The following is an 18145-nucleotide window of genomic DNA, read 5'->3' as shown; positions in this document are numbered from 1 at the left end:
TTTACAGTGTCTCCCAGTTGTCATGGCTTAAATACTCTCATCATGGCTAATTTCAAGTTATCAATGTGGTGTTACTGAAAGAGCTCCTACAAAGAGGTGCACACAGTTAGCCCTGTGCTGCTGGTGCAAGCCAGATCCAGCTCACCAATGGTTACAACTGAACCACTGTGCCAGTATGAATCACGTATATATTTTCTGCAAGAGATACAGCATCCCCCTCTGATAACCTTCATTTTAAGATGTCTGCTTTCCTAAGGCCCCCGATCTTGTTCTTACAGGTCTCCTAATGCTCTACTCTAAATCTCAATTTAAGCCCATACGTCTCACCTTTCTAATCTTGATACGCTATACTCTTGAAACAATCATTTAAAACACATAAATAAAAACTCCTATTGTAATACATATATGTATAAGAATGTTGATATAATAAAAGAAATATTACTAGTCATGCCACTCTTGAGAGATAGCCACTACAAATTCTTTAATGCATAGCTTCCTAGACATTTTTATTTGTATGTTTTCATATATATGTGTATATACATATTTTCATATATATTTCATATATTTAGAACTGATAAAAATAACAAAAAATACTACACCCTATGCAATTTTTATAATCTATTTTTAGCTTCAAAAACATTATAATTTTTAAAATGTTTAAATAATGAGGGACATAGAATTAAAAGGAGAGGTTATAGGTAGAAAGCAGAGAATCTAGACTAGTTTCTTAGAGCACTAAGCCCATTACCTATGTCTTGGAAAAACAACTCTGATCCCAATAATATCAAACACTAACCTTCCTTTTGAGAATCCAAAGTAAAGTAAAGAATACTTTAGCATCTTAAAGACTTTAAGTAGTCCCATAATGTGTTTTACTAAGTATTCACTAGGTAAAATTATTTAAATACTAATACGATTACTCTAATAATGATATAGTAATACTAAATAACTAAAATAATTTTTTTTTTTTTTTAAGGGCCACACTCCTGGCATAAGGAAGTTCCCAGGCTAGGGGTCAAATCAGAGCTACAGCTGCCGGCCTACACCACAGCCACAGCAACAGGGGATCCGAGCCACATCTGTGACCTACACCACAGTTCATGGCAATGCCAGATCTTTAACCCAATGATCGAGGCCGGGTATCGAACCTACATCCTCATGGATCCTAGCTGGATTCACTAATCACTGAGCCACCAAGGGAACTCCTAAAATAATTTGAAAAGAACTTATTTTCCATGAAACACTATCATCACTGAACAGTAAAAAAAAAATGCTTTATGCTTCTATCTGGATGTACAATGATTTAGTAATTTAGTCCTCTGCTATCGGTTATTTGGGTAGTTCTACCTGGGGTCTGCTGAAACCAAAGCTGGGATGAACATTTCAGTATCAGGTAACAAAGGTGTGTACACTTTGCATTTCCCTCCAGAAGCTTTACTCATTTAGTGAAACTGCTTCTCTGTGCCCTCAGAAACATCAGATAGAATATTAGTTTTAGTCTCCGCTAATCTATCAGATGATAAGTAATGTTCATTTACCTTTTAATTAGCATGTCTCTGATTACTAGCCTCACAATCCATCTTCAGGCTCAGCAGGTGAAAACTTGGTTATTGTTGTTTAGGTTTGGTTTGATTTGTGGATTTATGTATATTTATGTATTGGACCTTACCATGGTTACTACTAGCATTTGTTAAGTGGGAAAAAAACCCTGCTGGGTGTGTTGCTAGAAACATATGTCATCAATACGAAGACTGCTAGAGCAAAGAGTTTGGTATGGGGCAAAAGAGACAAAAATGACTGTATGCCTGCATTCTGCCTTCAAACTTGATGATTTCATATAGGAATTTAAAGAGGATACTACTTATGCTTAAACGTAGCTTAAATTTCTAAAGAAATGGTAAAGCTTTCTTTTTAATTTTTTAATTTTCAAAAAATATTAGGATTTTAGTAACCTAAATTCAATTAATATTTTGTTAGTGGATAAAGGTTAATGTAAAAAAAAAGGCAGCTGAATTTTACTTTAAATGTTATAATACATAATTTATCTTCAAGAAATGTAGATGCCGTTTGGAAAACTTTGAAAACAATTTTGTTGGGGAACAATTTTGCTTGAAAATCACTGGTTCAGGCTGCTTATGATTTATGTCTATTTTTCCCCCTATATTTTTCCTGAAGTTTTGTTTTTCTTAAATATATCCTTCTTTTCCACTTTAAAACATTATTATTTAAATGCTTCTTCATTAAACCCCTCTCAAAAATGGACAGATACTTGGCATTTTTTATAAAAAAACAAAATCATGAAGTTGAAATTAGAGGAAACAGTAGAAACTTTATTTAAAAGTGTATGGTAATTACTGAAATAAAGCTTTCTTGAACCTTGGTTCCCTTTGCACACACGAGGGGCTTGTTTATTGGTGATTGCATAGAAAAATGAATGACCATGGATTTAGAGAAGAATGAAACAATAATTTCATTGAAAATCTCTCAAACACACCCTATGTTCCAAAATCTAAGTTACTGGTAAGATACAAACCTGCCACTGTAGTCAGCTTTATATGAGACCAATATTTTTTCAAATAACTTTCAAAGCTCCTAAAATGAGGTTTTAGTTTAGTGAAAAAAAAATAGAGCAAAATAGTTAAAACTACGTATGTAATGCGTCTATAAATGATTGTTGGTAATGTGTGTCAGAGTATCCTTTTCTAAAATAAAATTTTAAAGTTGAGTGTCACTCTATGATGGACATTCTAAAATGGATAAAGTATGTAATAACAATAGGACTGAACAATATGAAATGGTTTCATATTTTGTTGATCACAGTGGTCATACATATATACAAGCCCTCCTAGCCAGTGAGACTAGATGAGTTCCTGGATACCTTCAAATATCTCTGTAATCTACAAATTGGCTCGTACTATTCATGCAGGAAATGTAAAATCAATTTATGTTTGAAGAGTCTAATATTATGCTTTCAGATGATATACACAATATTTTTTTCTGTAACCTCTAGGCAAGTTTTTCGGTGTCTAAACATTGAGTCCAATTTTTCACTCTGTAAAATAGCTTCGGTATAGCATTTTCTATATATTTGCAGACTCAATGATTTCAAAAGACCTGAAAATCTTTTTGTTAAACACACAAATACACACATACAGTTACATATAATAATGCAACACAAGAAGGTTTTATCTTGATGAATCGAGCATTTTCCAAACTTTACTGCTTGAGGATAAGCTCCCTGAGGGCAGAGACAGTGTGTTCCTAGCACCTATCAGAGTACCTGGCACACAGAGATGTCAATAAGTGCCAGCTGAATGGATGGATGGATGGATGGATGAGTGGATGAAGTCTGGGAAACCAACAACTAAACTTATTTGGTGTTCCATATAGGATATGTTCATAGAAATGTAATTCGAAAGTGAAATTTGTTTTGACATTTGAAACAATCCCAAATATTATGAGTATTCTTTGCAGTCTTCAAAATCTAGTGTAAGTCTCACTCCTTTCAAGTCTCTTTCTCTTATTACTGTAGTTGTCATCAATCTTCTCTGAAATTTTATAGCACTTTTAGTCTCTACCACATAATTTAGCACTGAACTATATACTGCCATGTAGAATTCACTATAGTATGTTTGATTTATTACTATTTGAGTTCTGGCTATGCACACTTCTGATGCTCTGTGACTATAACTGTCATATGATAACAAACATGCAGCACACAAATAAGCCTCTCATTATTAGTAATTATTGCATGATTAATAACTGTATGGCCCTTTATATTACCTCATTTGGTTCCACAATAATGGTATAGTTAATATGGTTGCAGTTATCCCCATTTTATAGAGAGAGAAACTGAGAACCAAGTTAAGTAATGTTCCAGTGATTAGATAGTCACTAGGGACTAAACCCCAGCATTTATAACATCCAAAGCCCATTTACTTACTTTCTGGTCTGTTTTATGACTTTCAGGAGGTAACACAAGGTAAGCCTTGTACTGACATTCAGAACACACCCAATGCTCCAGTCTTTTTGCCCTGCACAACTTTGATTCCAAACACTAGTTTCTAGATAATCAGTGGTTCAAGAGGCTGAGGGGACAATGTGGAAGAAAGAGGAAATAGAGAGAAATCCAAGAGAAGTAGGGAAAGGGAAAGATGCTGGGAAGCAGACCCAGACTGGAGGACTCTAGCCCAATCTGGCCAGCAGATGTGTTTTGTTTGGCCATCATAGAGCTTTTTTTTTTTTTTTTTTTTTTTAAAGTGAATTCAATGCCAACTTTTAAAATGGCAAGTGTTCTCATCTATATTTCTGGCCTCTCTTAAAAATATGAGATGAATGGCCAATTAGGTTCAAATTTCTGCACGGCTCCAATTGGCTACAGCTGAGCAGTGGCTGTTCCCTTAAGACAGTGTGTGTGTGCCAGCTAGGGTACCCGAGTCCCAACCCTCTTTCTTGTCTGACTCCAGGCAGCATCACTCTTCCTGCCTCTTCAGGGACTTGCAGCCGTTTCTTCAGGACATAAAGAAATAAGATGGGCTTTATTTTATTGTTGATTCTGACTTTCTACAGGTATCCTCTGCTTTAATGGGATTATTTTAGTTATGTACATTCCAATCATAGGGTTTCCTGAAGTCAAACTCTTTTTTTTATCATTGAACAGATATTTATCGAGTGCCTACTGTATACATGGCATTGTTTAGGAATCACATCTTGGATTTCCCTTAAGATGATTAACAATTATTATTACAAAGTAATCTGATAAATCAGAGTCTGTCCTATGACTAGGATACCAACACTTTTATTACATACATTCAGGATCAAATTTTCAACAATGATTTGTTCATCAAATCCAATCACAGCTTTAGGTATTCCATAATGACAAAGTTAAACACAGTGGTAGATCAAAGAACTGGTTTGAACATTTTAAAGATTTGTGATCTTGTTTTCTCAAATGTGCTATATATAGGAAAAACAATGCTTTTTTTTTTTTTTTTTTTTTGGTCTTTTTGCCATTTCTTGGGCCACTCCTGTGGCACATGGAGGTTCCCAGGCTAGGGGATCTAATCGGAGCCGTAGCCACCAGCCCATGCCAGAGCCACAGCAACGCGGGATCTGAGCCACGTCTGCAACCCACCCCACAGCTCACAGCAATGCCGGATCCTTAACCCACTGAGCAAGGGCAGGGACCGAACCCGCAACCTCATGGTTCCTAGTCAGATTCGTTAACCACTGAGCCAGGACTCCAACAATGCAATTTTTAAATCAGGTTTTCCTCAAGAAGCCAGACAGACTTGGGTTTGAGGGTAACAGATCAGTCAAAGCTTATTCCCTAGTTCCTTTAGGTGCTACTGAAAACAAAACAAAACAAGACAAAAAAAAAAAAAAAAAAAAGAAAAAGAAAAGAAAGAAAAAGAAAAAAGGTGAAAGCAAAGCAGATACACATGGGTATATTTCTGCAATTTTTTTTTTTTTTGTCTTTTTTTTGCTATTTCTTTGGGCCGCTCCCGCGGCATATGGAAGTTCCCAGGCTAGGGGTCGAATCGGAGCTATAGCCACTGGCCTACGCCAGAGCCACAGCAACATGGGATCTGAGTCGCGTCTGCAACCTACACCACAGCTCACGGCAACACCGGATCGTTAACCCACTGAGCAAGGGCAGGGACCGAACCCGCAACCTCATGGTTCCTAGTCGGATTCGTTAACCACTGCGCCAGGACGGGAACTCCTGTAAATTTTTTTTTATCAGCCCCAGACATCTCTTCAAAGATGCTATCACACACCCATAGAAACTCTACTGAATTTCATTAAAACTATATGGCCATACCTTTAAATTTTGATTCATTAAAGTAAGGCAGTTGTTATAGTGAGTAAAATAAGGCCATCAAAAGGCTTTATGTAATTGGTTACCATGTGTATTAATATTGTATGGCAGTCACAGCAAATTACTACAAACTTAGTGGACTAAAATGGAAGAAATTTATTTTCTCACAGGTATGGACTACAAGTCTGAAATCAAGTTGTTAGCAGGGTCACTCGCCTTTTGAAAGCTTTAGGGATGGAACTTCCTTGACCCCCTCTAGCTTCCTGTGGTACCAAGGGTTCCTTGGTTTGTGACTACAAAATTTGAATATCTGCTTCTGTGTTCATATAACCTTTTCCTCTATGTCTGTGTCTTCTCTCCTGCCTTTTATAAGGGTACTTTTCATAGGATTTAAGGCCCATCAAGGTAATCCAGGATAATCTCACTTTAAGATCCTAAAGTTAATTATATGTGCAAAGACTCCCCCCCCCCCCGAAATGAGGTTATATTCCCAGGTTCCAGGAGTTAAGATGGGAACATATTTTTTTTGTCAGTCTACATTTGACAGAGTGTGCAGTGTTTCACTGTTTGAGCTCTTAGTACACCTTATAAAAATATTTATACCATACTATTTATTTAATTTAATGTGGCACTCATGATTCATTCTATGAAGGGTTTAACCTCAACACCTTGGTCAACAACACAAGCCTTCATTCTGCCATTATTTCTACAGAAAAAAATTAGATGTGATTTACGACATGGCTGCTTATCTGTTTTCTGTGAATATTTAAATATTAGTTTTGGCATTCAAATCTATTGTTAGCTCTGAGAATCCAAGAACTGTGCCTTATGTTTATTTCTCTTTTCTACTCAACACCTAAGCTAGTCTGATATATAAAAGTAGATATTTATCTCATGCTTATTGATTAGCATGCAATGATTACATTTATTTTGAAATTAGTCTTGGTGCCAGATCTCTGTAGAGGTTTTGCAGGGTATGAATGCACCAGAGGAATAAGAGCAGCTTTTGTATTATGACAGTATATTTTCTTTGCTGGGGGCGGGGGAGGTGAAAGTATGGCCAAGGCTAGTTCTGGGCTTGTAATGTCTTCATTCCTCTCCCCCTGTCACTGAGTCCCTTTTATCTGGCTGTTTGGGGTGACCTACTTACCTGACTCTAGAAGATACAGGTAAAAAGAGCAAGCCTATAAGTCTGTTCAAGAGTGAGGTATAAGAACATGGCTTAGGAATCCTGACAAAATCCTTTGAGTGCTTTATTTAGGACTGAGGCTCTACAGACTTGCCACTGGGAAACATGTCTGCAGAATTCAGGGAGATTGTATTAATGCCTTGCTTAGAAGTGTTTTGGCGATAATTGTGAAAGGAAGGAAGGGAGTTAAGGAGGGAAGGTAGGAGAGAACTTCAGTTTGAACACATATTAGAAGTTATTTTTAGGTTCAGAGAACTTCCAAAGTTTTTCTGAAACATAATAAGAGATGTCAGAGAGAAAGATTAAGCAAAAGTCTGCAGAGAAGTGAAGAAATTTTGCACTGGGTTGTTGGTTGTAGGAAACAGAAATTAAATTATCCGAATGTCATGAGCTGGCTGGTGGTACTTAGTGACAGAGAAAAACTAATGAAAAGAGGAAAAAAAAGTGTTTGTGGAGAAGGCTGGAGAAATATAGAGCCTCGTGCTCCAATTATAGTATGAATAGCTGGCCAATCTGGGACTGCTGGAAGGAATCATTAGTGATGGTTAAATGCATAGGTTTCTACTGCTAAAATAACAAAATACCTTAGAGGCATCAGAAGCTGTGCTGAAGATTTGTAGCAATTCTCTTGATATTTCATTAATTAACCAAGACCACCTTCTCCTAAGCTTCTTTGAACCTCCACTGACAGAACTCATGGATTTTTTTTTTTTCCCTAGGTGGAGAAAGCAAACCTAGTATAATCATATTCCTTTGTTCATTCTAGGTAAAGGCCACTTAGATTTCCTTAAACTCAGTGAAAACATTATCCAGGGGAAGATTCCACTCACTTCACGTGGAAATAGGTACTAGTTCCTAAATTAGTCTCAGTTCTCTTAAAACAAAAGAAAAAAAAATTGTACAACTCTGAGCCTTTGGTGAGGAACTGGATGACAGTTTGGGCTCTATAGAGACTGTTCTGCTTGGAAGAACTGTGAGCTCTACTACTGCTTCTCTGTGTATCTAGTCAAGGCGTCTCTGAAGGCTCAAGGACTGTTTTCAAAGCACACTGATAAGAGACTAAAAAGATCCAGTCTGAGTTTGCTGGACCTTATCTTTTTTTCCCTAAAATGCCTACCACACTGTAAATGTGAAACACAAATAGGTAAGACTTCAATCACATACGTCAAAATAATATATCTTTTCCTACCAAAATGAATATTCCTGCTATTTTTAGAAAGCAAAAGCAGTTACAAGGTTAAGATGTGTGCCAGGAGGAGGAAGGAGAAACCATGGGTAGGGTCCATCAGCCATGGAGAACAAAGCTCCCTCTTGATATGGAGGGGAGGGCACTGGTTAGGGACGTGTCCACTAGGTGGCGATTCATCCCAGGACTGAAGAACCCATCTGCTAAGCACTGTGATGGGCGCAAGAAAGGTAAACAGGGAATCATCTGCCTTAAAAATCACTTTTCTATGAAAGTCAGTTTTGAGTAACAAGGAGAACAATGCAGACCCCCCATTTAGGGTGAAAATTGAGTATTATCATTATGGAAGACTTCATGATTAAGGTTCTGAGTATCAAGCAGAGTTGAAGAATTTTGAAGCTGAAAGAATCTCCGAGATCATTCCAGTGATCGTCCTCGTTCTGCAAATAGAGACAGTGAGAACCAAGGATATCACATCACTTGCCTAAGATTATAGTATGAGATAGTTATAAATCCAGAATTAGACTCCTTGTTACTTGAGTCATCCTGGACCCGGTTAAAAGCTCTCATCAATAAATGTATATAAAGGTGCATTAAGTTCTAGGCACAAAGCAGGACTCTGTGAGAGCAGAAATGCACCTGTCTCAAATCAGCACTTAGAGGATAATTGGAGACACAAATAATCTCATGGCAATAACAACACAGATTGTACATTAAAGGATGATCAGAGATGATGGCCTACCTAGCACTCAGAGCAGGATGTGTCATGGGCTAAAGGCAAGGGCAGGCCTTGAAAAAGGTGATCCAAGGCTAATGTGCGGAAGGGAGGTAAGTTCAGAAGTTGGTCACAGACTCAAAGGCAAAGGTGAGATTGTATGAGCCAGTGGTTTGGTTAGAGACAGAACACAGAAGGGCCAGAGGTTAAGAGCAAGGCTGTGCTGTAAGCCGACGAGGTGAAAGATCCAGGCTGGAGTCAGATGCTGCACAAGCCAAAGTCCAGGCAAATGAGTAGAGAGCAGGACACAAAGCAATCAAGAGGGAAGTCAGAGGCCAGGCACGGTGATGAGGACAAAACCCTGACCGGGAAGATGGGTACAGCAGTTGATCATGTAATCAGGAAGGTTACAGGAAACATATGCAACTGAATTTTGTCCTAGTCAGGAAGTAGCTAATAAGCTTTTTTGCTGAGACAAGAAATAGTTCCAAGACATGACCAGCCCAGGATCTGCTGGAAAACACACACAAGTAGGACTTCCTTTCTTCCTTCATTCCTTCCTTCCTTCCTTCTTTCCTTCCCTCCTTCTTTCCTTCCTTCCTTCTTTCTTTCCTTCCTTCCTTCTTTCCTTCCTTCCTTTCTTCCTCTCTCCCTTCCTTCCTTCCTGTTTTTCTTGATAAAGCTATATATAGAGAGAGACTGAGTTTATTCACTTGACAACTGCACCCAGCTATGGTATTCCTTATCAAAAGTCTAACAAAATCAGTAAGTAAAATTTCAAAAAAAAAATATGCTCAGCTCAAAACATACTGAAGATTTGGTAAAAAGAAGGTGAGGAAAAGGTATTACAGCAGGCAAAAGCACTAAGTAAACTATCTGTGAGAAAGACAATTCTTCCTTTATTTGAGAAAGTGAATGCCAGATCAGGCCAATATTAATCTACTCTTGCACAATATTAATATGCACCCCCAGTGTCCCAAATTGTCTCTAGACCTTATGATATTTGCTTGTTTTCTCTGACAGGAAACTGGCTTTTCAGGCCACAAAGAAAAGCTGTAGGTGGGTCTCAGATCCCAATAGCACAATTTTATCATGAAGCAAAGTACCACGATGGCAGAGCTGAGTTTTCCGTTGGAGGCTGAATATATTCATTATCTCTAACTCCTAAGTGGCATGTTTCACTCAAACCTAATACAAATACAAATAGTTTATTGTTGGCTTGAACTTACCAGGACTGTTCAGGTAGATCTGGGATATACCTCTTATCTGGGATATGAATTTCCGAAGATATGATTTACAATGTTTTTATCCCCTGAAAACAGTATGGGATTATTTTAATAAACTACTCAATATGCCAGAAACCTTGGGAAGGGCTTATGGGTTGCTGACATTGTTCTATTTCTTGACATATGTGATGGTTCCATGACACTGTGTTTCATAATTGATATTTTATATGCTGTATTTTTCTTTATGTATGTTATAGTTCATAGTTAAAGAAAGGTTTAAAAAAGTTATGGTCTGGGAGTTGCCATTGTGGCTCAGTAGGTTAAGAACCCAACATAGTGTCCCAAAGGATGTAGGTTCAATTCCTGGCCTCACCTGATGTGTTAAGGATCCAGCACTGCTGCAAGCTGTGGCATAGGTCACAGATGCAACTCAGATTCTGAGTTGCCATGGCTGTGGTATAGGCCGTAGGTGCAGCTCTGATTCAACCCCTAGCCCAGGAACTTCCATATGCTGCAGGTGCGGCCCTAAAAAAAGAAAAAGAAAAAAATGTTATGGTTTGTATTTTTTGAATCTGTGAGGCCTTTTAAGAAACCCAGTGAAGAAGTGCTAACAGACTCAGTAGTGGTATTCCCTGAGATCTACTGACAAAGAAAGATTAGTTTCCAGCTACACATAGTACTTTTTTTTATAGTTGCACTGCAAAAGTATTTTAAGGTCTATGTCCACTTTCTTTTGAGTGACACACACAAAAACTTCACAAATATATTTTTTCATTTCTTCGATTCTTGACACGCATATGAGGGACTGTTGGCCCAGTTAACCATATCACATAAATTAAGAAAATGAGAATTATGAAATTACTTTTGGTTCATATTTAAACTCTATCTTTAGAATTCTCATTCCTTAGTTTTGCACTTTCTCTCTGAGGAGGAAAGTGAACTTGGCATAGTGCTGTCATTCACCTCAGAAAAGTTAGTTGATGTCTCAACTTCCTTGAGGCATGATAGTGACCGAGCATGAGCCTCAGGGGCTCCAGATCCATGTTCACCACAACAGACCTGAGTTTTAAATCTCTTCCTGAATGTTTTGCTAGTTTAAACTGGCCTTCCTGTCTCCCTTTGTTCAACTGTGTGTATATATCTCCTCTATATAATACTAGAAACAATCCTTGCGAGTCTTACACTGCCAAGTTTAGATCAAATCAAAATGTGTGGTTTCTGTTTCAAACTGACCTGGAACCTTTGGTGTTTGGGCTTGTTGAATCTTGGCAAAGTTTTGTTTCCTGTTTCTAAGAATGAACTATTATTAGGCTCAAAGGCTTCTTGCCCTCTAATAATTCTTAGAAAGCAAATGATCATTGTGTGAGTGGATTTAGTACATTAAACATTCATTTTAGTGAAATAAAGCCTGGAAGAATCCAAAAAGAAACATAAAGAAAATGTGCTCAATAAAAATCATTTGTATTTAACAAAAGTCTAAAACACTTGAAAATAGTTTATAATCTTATATATTTAAAATACTAAGGAGAATTTTAGTCCTGGAAATTTACCTCAGAAGTGTTACTGTCATGAAACTCTATGAAATAACTTTTATTTAGAAAAAAGCTCAGGCTGGAAATCAGGACACAAAGGTCAAATTTTCCTCTGTCCATAAAAAAAAAATACGTAAAAGATGTTAGCCTCTGCTACTAATTTGTTTAACATTGTTTCCAAAGTAAGTTAGTATACTTTTTTTTTTTTTTTGGACCAAAACACTTTGTAGAAAAGACTGGTCCAACTTTTTCAATTTCTTCCAATGTGGGAAGAAAGGAGAGGTGGACCTTTTGGTAAAGCTTACATAAATGTAAAGGTGACACAAATGGGGATGCACTGCGTTATTCACCATGGGGAGTCATCCCCAATGGCCACAGAAAGTCAGCCTGCAGCCTCACTCTCCTTGTCACTGTCTCCCAGGGTGTGCTTATCAAAGATGCATACTGTGATGCCAGATTTCCAAACTCAAGTACAAGTTTATTTTACATTTTTAGAATGGATTTCATCTGCTTGAACGGATTCTTAAGGAAGTCAAACAAAAGAGGAGCCATTCTTGTCAGCAGCTGGTTTTGGAGTTCCAGTAATGATAGATTCACACACTGTCTAGGTGTTATGCACACTCCATGGGGAATGGGGAGTGTGCTCGCCCATTGTCAGGGTCGGCTTTGTGGATATCCTGAGGCAGAGGTGTCCACTTTTTTGGTTCTGCAGTCCTGCTGGTGGTTTGGCCCCTTGTAAGTTGGATGTCGTCACAATGGTGGGTAATTGAGAAGAGATGGCTGCTGTATAATCTGGGAGGGGTGAGGGCTCTGGAGGCAATTTGGGCAGAGAATGTGGTGGTGACATGGGGGCAAGCTCTGAGTAGCTGATCAGGAGCAAGCTCTAGGTTCCAGCCAAGTACACTTGAAGAAGGAAACTGCAGTCATTTAGTATCTATGCACTCACTAAATTTTTATGCTGTAGTTTCAATTGTCAGAAGACAGTAATAGACTTCTGTTTCTGGTCACAATAGGATTCAAGGACCATATAAATCCTTTCATATTAAACAATCAGAAAACATGACAAAATATGTGAAAATAATTTTAAGACATTGGACAACGGGAATCACAAGGCTATTATCCCAGAGGAGGGCAAGGAAGAGGAGAGCTTAGGCCTGGAGGCAGCTTACAGGTTACAGCACAGGACAATGAGCCATGTACAAAGCACGGGGGTTTCAGTGAGTCAAGGGGATAGACATCAGAGTCTAGCAAAGCCAAAGAAGTTAGAATTTATGGGACAGAGTTACCAGAGGACGGAAATGCATAGAGGGAGAAAGCTCTGGATGTGCAAATGTGTTCCCTTAAGTCAGGCTGGGTCATGATCTACACGACCGTGGAAGGAAACCATCAAGATTTTATTCATAAGGAAACAGGAGACAACCAAAATTAAGAAATAGTCTACAGAATAACAGGCCTACAGGTTTCAAAGAGTCAAGGTCAAGAAAATGAAAGGAAGACCAAAGAACTAACCTAGACTAAAGAAGTCTAAAATGACCTAACAAGGAAATACACCAAGTGATCTTGAAATGGATCCTGCAGCTCTGCAATGGTTCAAGGAAAGGTGGTAGGTAATTTAGCCTTGTGGCATAAAGAGCCAAGCATTCACCACTAGGTTACAAATCACAAAAAGGCAGGAAACATGTTAGTTGTGTTCATTACCAGATACCTAGTGACTAGCACCCCAAAATGCTTTACATATACACATAGACACTCAAGAAATATTTTCTAAAATAAGGGATATTGGAGTTCCCATCGTGGCTTAGTGGTTAACGAACCCAACTAGTATCCATGATGACATGGGTTTGATCCCTGGCCTTGCTCAGTGGGTTAAGGATCCAGTGTTGCTGTGAGCTGTGCTGTACGTCACAGACGCAGCTTGGACCCTGCATTGCTGTGGCTGTGGTGTAGGCTGGTTACAGCTCCAATTAGATCCTTCGCCTGGGAACCCCCACTGCCATGGGTGCGGCTCTAAAAAAATAAATAAATAAAATAAGGGATATGTGAATGCATATTGTGTTGGTGGTGATTTTTATTATTTATTTTTATTACTACTATTAATTTGGAAGTTCCCAGGCTAGAGGATGAATAGGAGTTACAGCTGCCAGCCTATGCCACAGCAACGGTAGTAGCCGAGCTGCATCTTCGACCTACAGCAGGTCAAAGTAGTTCATGGCAACGCCAGATCTCCAACCCACTGAGCGAGGCCAGGGATCAAATTCTCATCCTCATGGATTCTAGTCAGATTCATTTCCGAAGGGAACTCCTTTTGGTGGGTTTTTAGATCCCTTGTTCGCTATTCCTATTTTCTTTTCTTTTCTTTCTTTTTTTTTTTTGTCTTTTTTTTTGCTATTTCTTTGGGCCGCTCCCGAGGCATATGGAGGTTCCCAGGCTAGGGGTTGAATTGGAGCTGTAGCCACCGGCCTATGCCAGAGCCACAGCAACGTGGGATCCGAGCCGCGTCTGCAACCTACACCACAGCTCACGGCAACGCCGGATCTGCAACCCTCTGAGCAAGGGCAGGGATCAAACCCGCAACCTCATGGTTCCTAGTCGGATTCGTTAACCACTGTGCCACGACGGGAACTCCCTGCTATTCCTATTTTCTGAACTTGGTTGTTTCCATGTCTGGAGCTTCCTGGTTCCTCTAGAATTACAAATGGGGAGAGGGTGTCCTTCACTTGTGCTGCTCCTCCCACAGCCCTCTGCTTCCTCTCTCCTTAATGACTAAGCTTTTGGCTTTTCTGCCCAGTCACCCCATGGACATACACATAAGGTTAAGAAATTGAATAATAATGGGAGAAAAAAGAATGTATACATGTAAGTGTAACTGGGTCACCGTGCTGTACAGTAGAAAAAAAAAATTGTATTGGGGAAATAACAATTTAAAAAAAAAACTAAAAAAAAAAAAAAAAGAAATTGAATAACAGTTCACAACCAGAAGAAGGTCCATTATCCACAAAATACCTGGGTTTTTTCCATTGAGGCACTACAGTTACCATTCCTCCCAAATTCAGTGCCTGCACTTTTTATAGCCTTGGCCTGGAGAGCTGCATAATGACTTTTTGTTTTTGTTTTTGTTAAAAAGAGGCCAGCTTGTTGGGATCCAACAAGGGCTACTGTTTCCTGTAGGTACTGGGAATATTTCGATTAATCTTAGTAACAACCCCTATCAGCACTGAACATAGTGAATTATACATGGTAGATTCTTCCCCCCACTCCATGTTTTAAAATAGACTTTATTTTTCAGAGCAGTTTTAGGTGCACAACAAAATTAGAAGATAAAAGAGTTCCTTTATATCCCCTGAACCTACACAGGTACAACCTCCCCGTCTATCCTGCCCTACATCCCCCACCACAGTGGTACATTTGTTCCGGTAGACTCCTAGTTATAAATACATATGCTCATATTCATGCGCACGTGCACACACACACACACACACACACACACACTCACACGGAATACATTTACTGTCCATGCATCACACTTCACAATAAAGACATTTATTGATCTTGTAGGTTTCCTGTCTGTGAAACAGAAGGTGGTTGGGGTTGATTAACAGAAGTCTCCACTACATGTTATTTTAATTGTGCTATGGTAAAGGAGTCTGTATCTCCAACTGAACAGACAATTTATGCTTCATTAAATTCTCCTCTCGTCTTTGCACTTCAGGTACTTCGATTAGATGGCAGCTCTATTTTGAATGGCTCATTCAAGCATGACAAGATGCCAGTGAGTATCTGGAGAAGCAAAAGAATTAAAAGCACCCTTTACGTCTGGAAGACACTACCTCTCACTTCTTATAACACTCAATTGAACCCAGTGGTTCATAAATATTCACAAGTCTGAAAAAAAGTATCTTAGATAAATGAACAAACATCACAGAATTCCTTGATAGGAGGCTCAACTCATACTTCAAAATTAGAAATTTATTTTTGCAGAAGTGAAATGTTTGCCTCATCAGGCACATTTGAGAACTAGGTGGCTCAGAGATCTATTAGTTTTTAATTACAGTATGCACAGAATATTAACTCTTCAGTGATTGAATCTGATCACCAATACATAAAGCCTGCAAGATGTAAAGCTTGAAGATTTTTATGTTCTGAAATTGAATGATACATTGCATATTTGAATATTTTCTTTGAAATTCAAAGCTTAATTTCAGTCCAAATATGAGTTATATTTCTACACTCATATATTGACTTGGATTTACACCAACAAAAAGCTTTAAATATGTGGGGATAAGATTTTGTACAAGTTGTTTTACCAGTATCATAACTTCATAGAGAACCAGGCAGCCTGTAGTTTCATCAGCGAAAAGCTGAGAATCTTAAATTTGTTTCTAATAATAAAATTACTACTGACTCCTTTTGAAGTAAGGCTTTACAATATTTTTAAGTTGTTTATATTCATGAACCAATAAATAATATAAAATGATTCTTTCAACTCATCATTTCAGAAGACATCATCTTTAAAACAGAGCCTTTATGGCTGGATGTTCATACTTCTTTTTTAAAAAGACACCATTTTCTCTGGGATTTCTGCCCTACTTTCCATAGTGTCGGATAAAATGCCTTCCTCACTTTATTCCCCAGCTTGCTAACATCCAGATGCCTTGGAAATTGAGCTAGGAGCTAGAGTACTCTTTTTGCATTTATATTTTCTCTTTCAAGATGGAAACGAGGGCCTTTTTAAAGCAGTTTAATCATTTCTCGGTGGTACAGGTTAATTCCAGAAGAAATTCAATGGAAATATGAATACTCAGAGAAAAAATGGAAAAACTCAGGGAAGCCAACTGAAATGATTATCAGTGATATTCATGATATGAGCTCAGCTGACAGATTTAATTATTCAGTAGCAACCTTACAATTCCATTGTCTTTCCTCAATGGCTGGGAAAATATTTTTTATGAAAATTGCTTCTTTAGCTTATTTACTATCTTGCATGTCCAGAAGTCCTTTGAACCACTGCTGGTATTTGTTTCACCAAATCCCTTCTCTTTCACTGGAGCCATGGCTCTCTCCCTTCCTGCCTCCACACATACTTTCCTTAAACAAACATCCTTTAAAAAAAAAAAGCAAAGAAAATCTCCACTTTCCATTTTTGTTTGACTTCCCACACATTGCTGTTAACTCTTCCCAAACAGATAGAAGACCTGCTTGGACTCTTCCACTGGTGGCTTTTTCACAAGATCTCTTCTCTCTAAATACTGTGATATATTCCTCTGAAAAGAAATTGTCCCTTTCAGGGTCACCCCCCACCCCCGAAGAGTTATCATGTCATCTGTAAACTTTGCTATTTTCACAGTAATAGCTCTCCAGTGGCAAAGATTACATGGATGGAATGGCCAAGTGCATGGTTTAAAAAAAAAAAAAAAAAAAACACCTCACAATTGATGTTTCTCTCATGTGGCATTTCCTAAGTAAAGAGAAAAGGTTGAAGATGGAAGGAGACAAACCCACCAATAACCTCTGGTTAAAGGAAAGGTGCATACATGAAGATAAAAAAAATTATTCCTTCACTTCATCATCGTTATTTTCTCGCTTTGCCCCTGAGCCAGGAAGGGTGTGGCCCCTGAGCTCTCAGGTGCAGGATCATTTCAGAGTACAAATCCACCTTGTGCATGCAGGCATGTAATAAGGAAACTATCAATTCACAATGCCTCTTGGCAACCAGGAAGACTGTCCTTCAGAGTGTGTGTGTGTGTGAGGGTGTGTGTGAGGGTGTGTGTGTGTGTGTGTATGAGTGTGTGTGGGGGGTTGGGGAGGATAGGTAGACTTGTCTTTGTCACACAGAGAAACTACTTCTAACATGAGATCATAGAAAAACTTCTCTAGCATGATTTTATTATTTTTTATTTATTTACTTATTTATTCTGTCTTTTGAGGGCCACACCTGCAGCATATGGAGGTTCCCAGCCTAGGGGTCAAATCAGAGCTGTAGCTGGTGGCCTACACCACAGCCACTGCCATGCTAGATCCAAGCTGCATGTGTGACCTATACACAGCTCACAGCAATGTGGATCCTTAACTCACTGAGCAGGCCAGGGATGAATCTGCATCTTCATGGGTACTAGTCAGATTCGTTGCTGCTGAGCCATGAATGGAACTCCTCTAGCATGATTTTAAAATGATATAAGGCTTTTACTTAGAAAACACATTTAAGGAAGAAGTACATCATCAGGAGATTATCCCAAACCTAAAATTTTATAATAATATTGTACTTGGATCTGTTGCTACTAACCCCACCTGTCTTTATATATAAAATTAACTTCCTTAGAATCAACTGCAGGTTTCCTTATAATGCAAATATCTGTCAATAGATAGACAGATCTCCCTATATAAAGTGACATCTTTTATATGTTGATTATACAGAATTCTTTGTAGGATAAGAATTCAATATATATAAACACATAATAGAGGTTTCTACTTATCAATAT

General features: G+C 38.4%; 1 protein-coding gene across 3 annotated transcripts in view; it reads right to left on the bottom strand.

Annotated features, from left to right (window-relative positions):
* The window catches only part of XRCC4 (X-ray repair cross complementing 4), a 335612-nt gene that overhangs the window by 17880 nt on the left and 299587 nt on the right, over positions 1-18145 (bottom strand). Inside the window, exon 8 of one of the 3 annotated variants that reach the window (XM_085013990.1) lies at positions 15198-15446. The exons of the other annotated variants lie outside the window; for them this stretch is intronic. Within the exon in view, the coding sequence (XP_084870116.1) occupies positions 15419-15446 (28 nt within the window). The 3' untranslated portion in view covers positions 15198-15418. Of the gene's footprint in view, positions 1-15197; positions 15447-18145 lie in introns of those variants that run through there. 3 annotated transcript variants of the gene reach the window in all.

The sequence above is a fragment of the Sus scrofa genome, chromosome 2 (assembly GCF_054392235.1).
Source record: "Sus scrofa isolate SSC_HxYL_T2T_F1_AM1 chromosome 2, Sscrofa_HxYL_maternal_Yorkshire_Landrace_v2.0, whole genome shotgun sequence".
Lineage (NCBI taxonomy): Eukaryota > Metazoa > Chordata > Mammalia > Artiodactyla > Suidae > Sus > Sus scrofa.
This window is presented reverse-complemented; position numbering and strand designations above follow the sequence as displayed.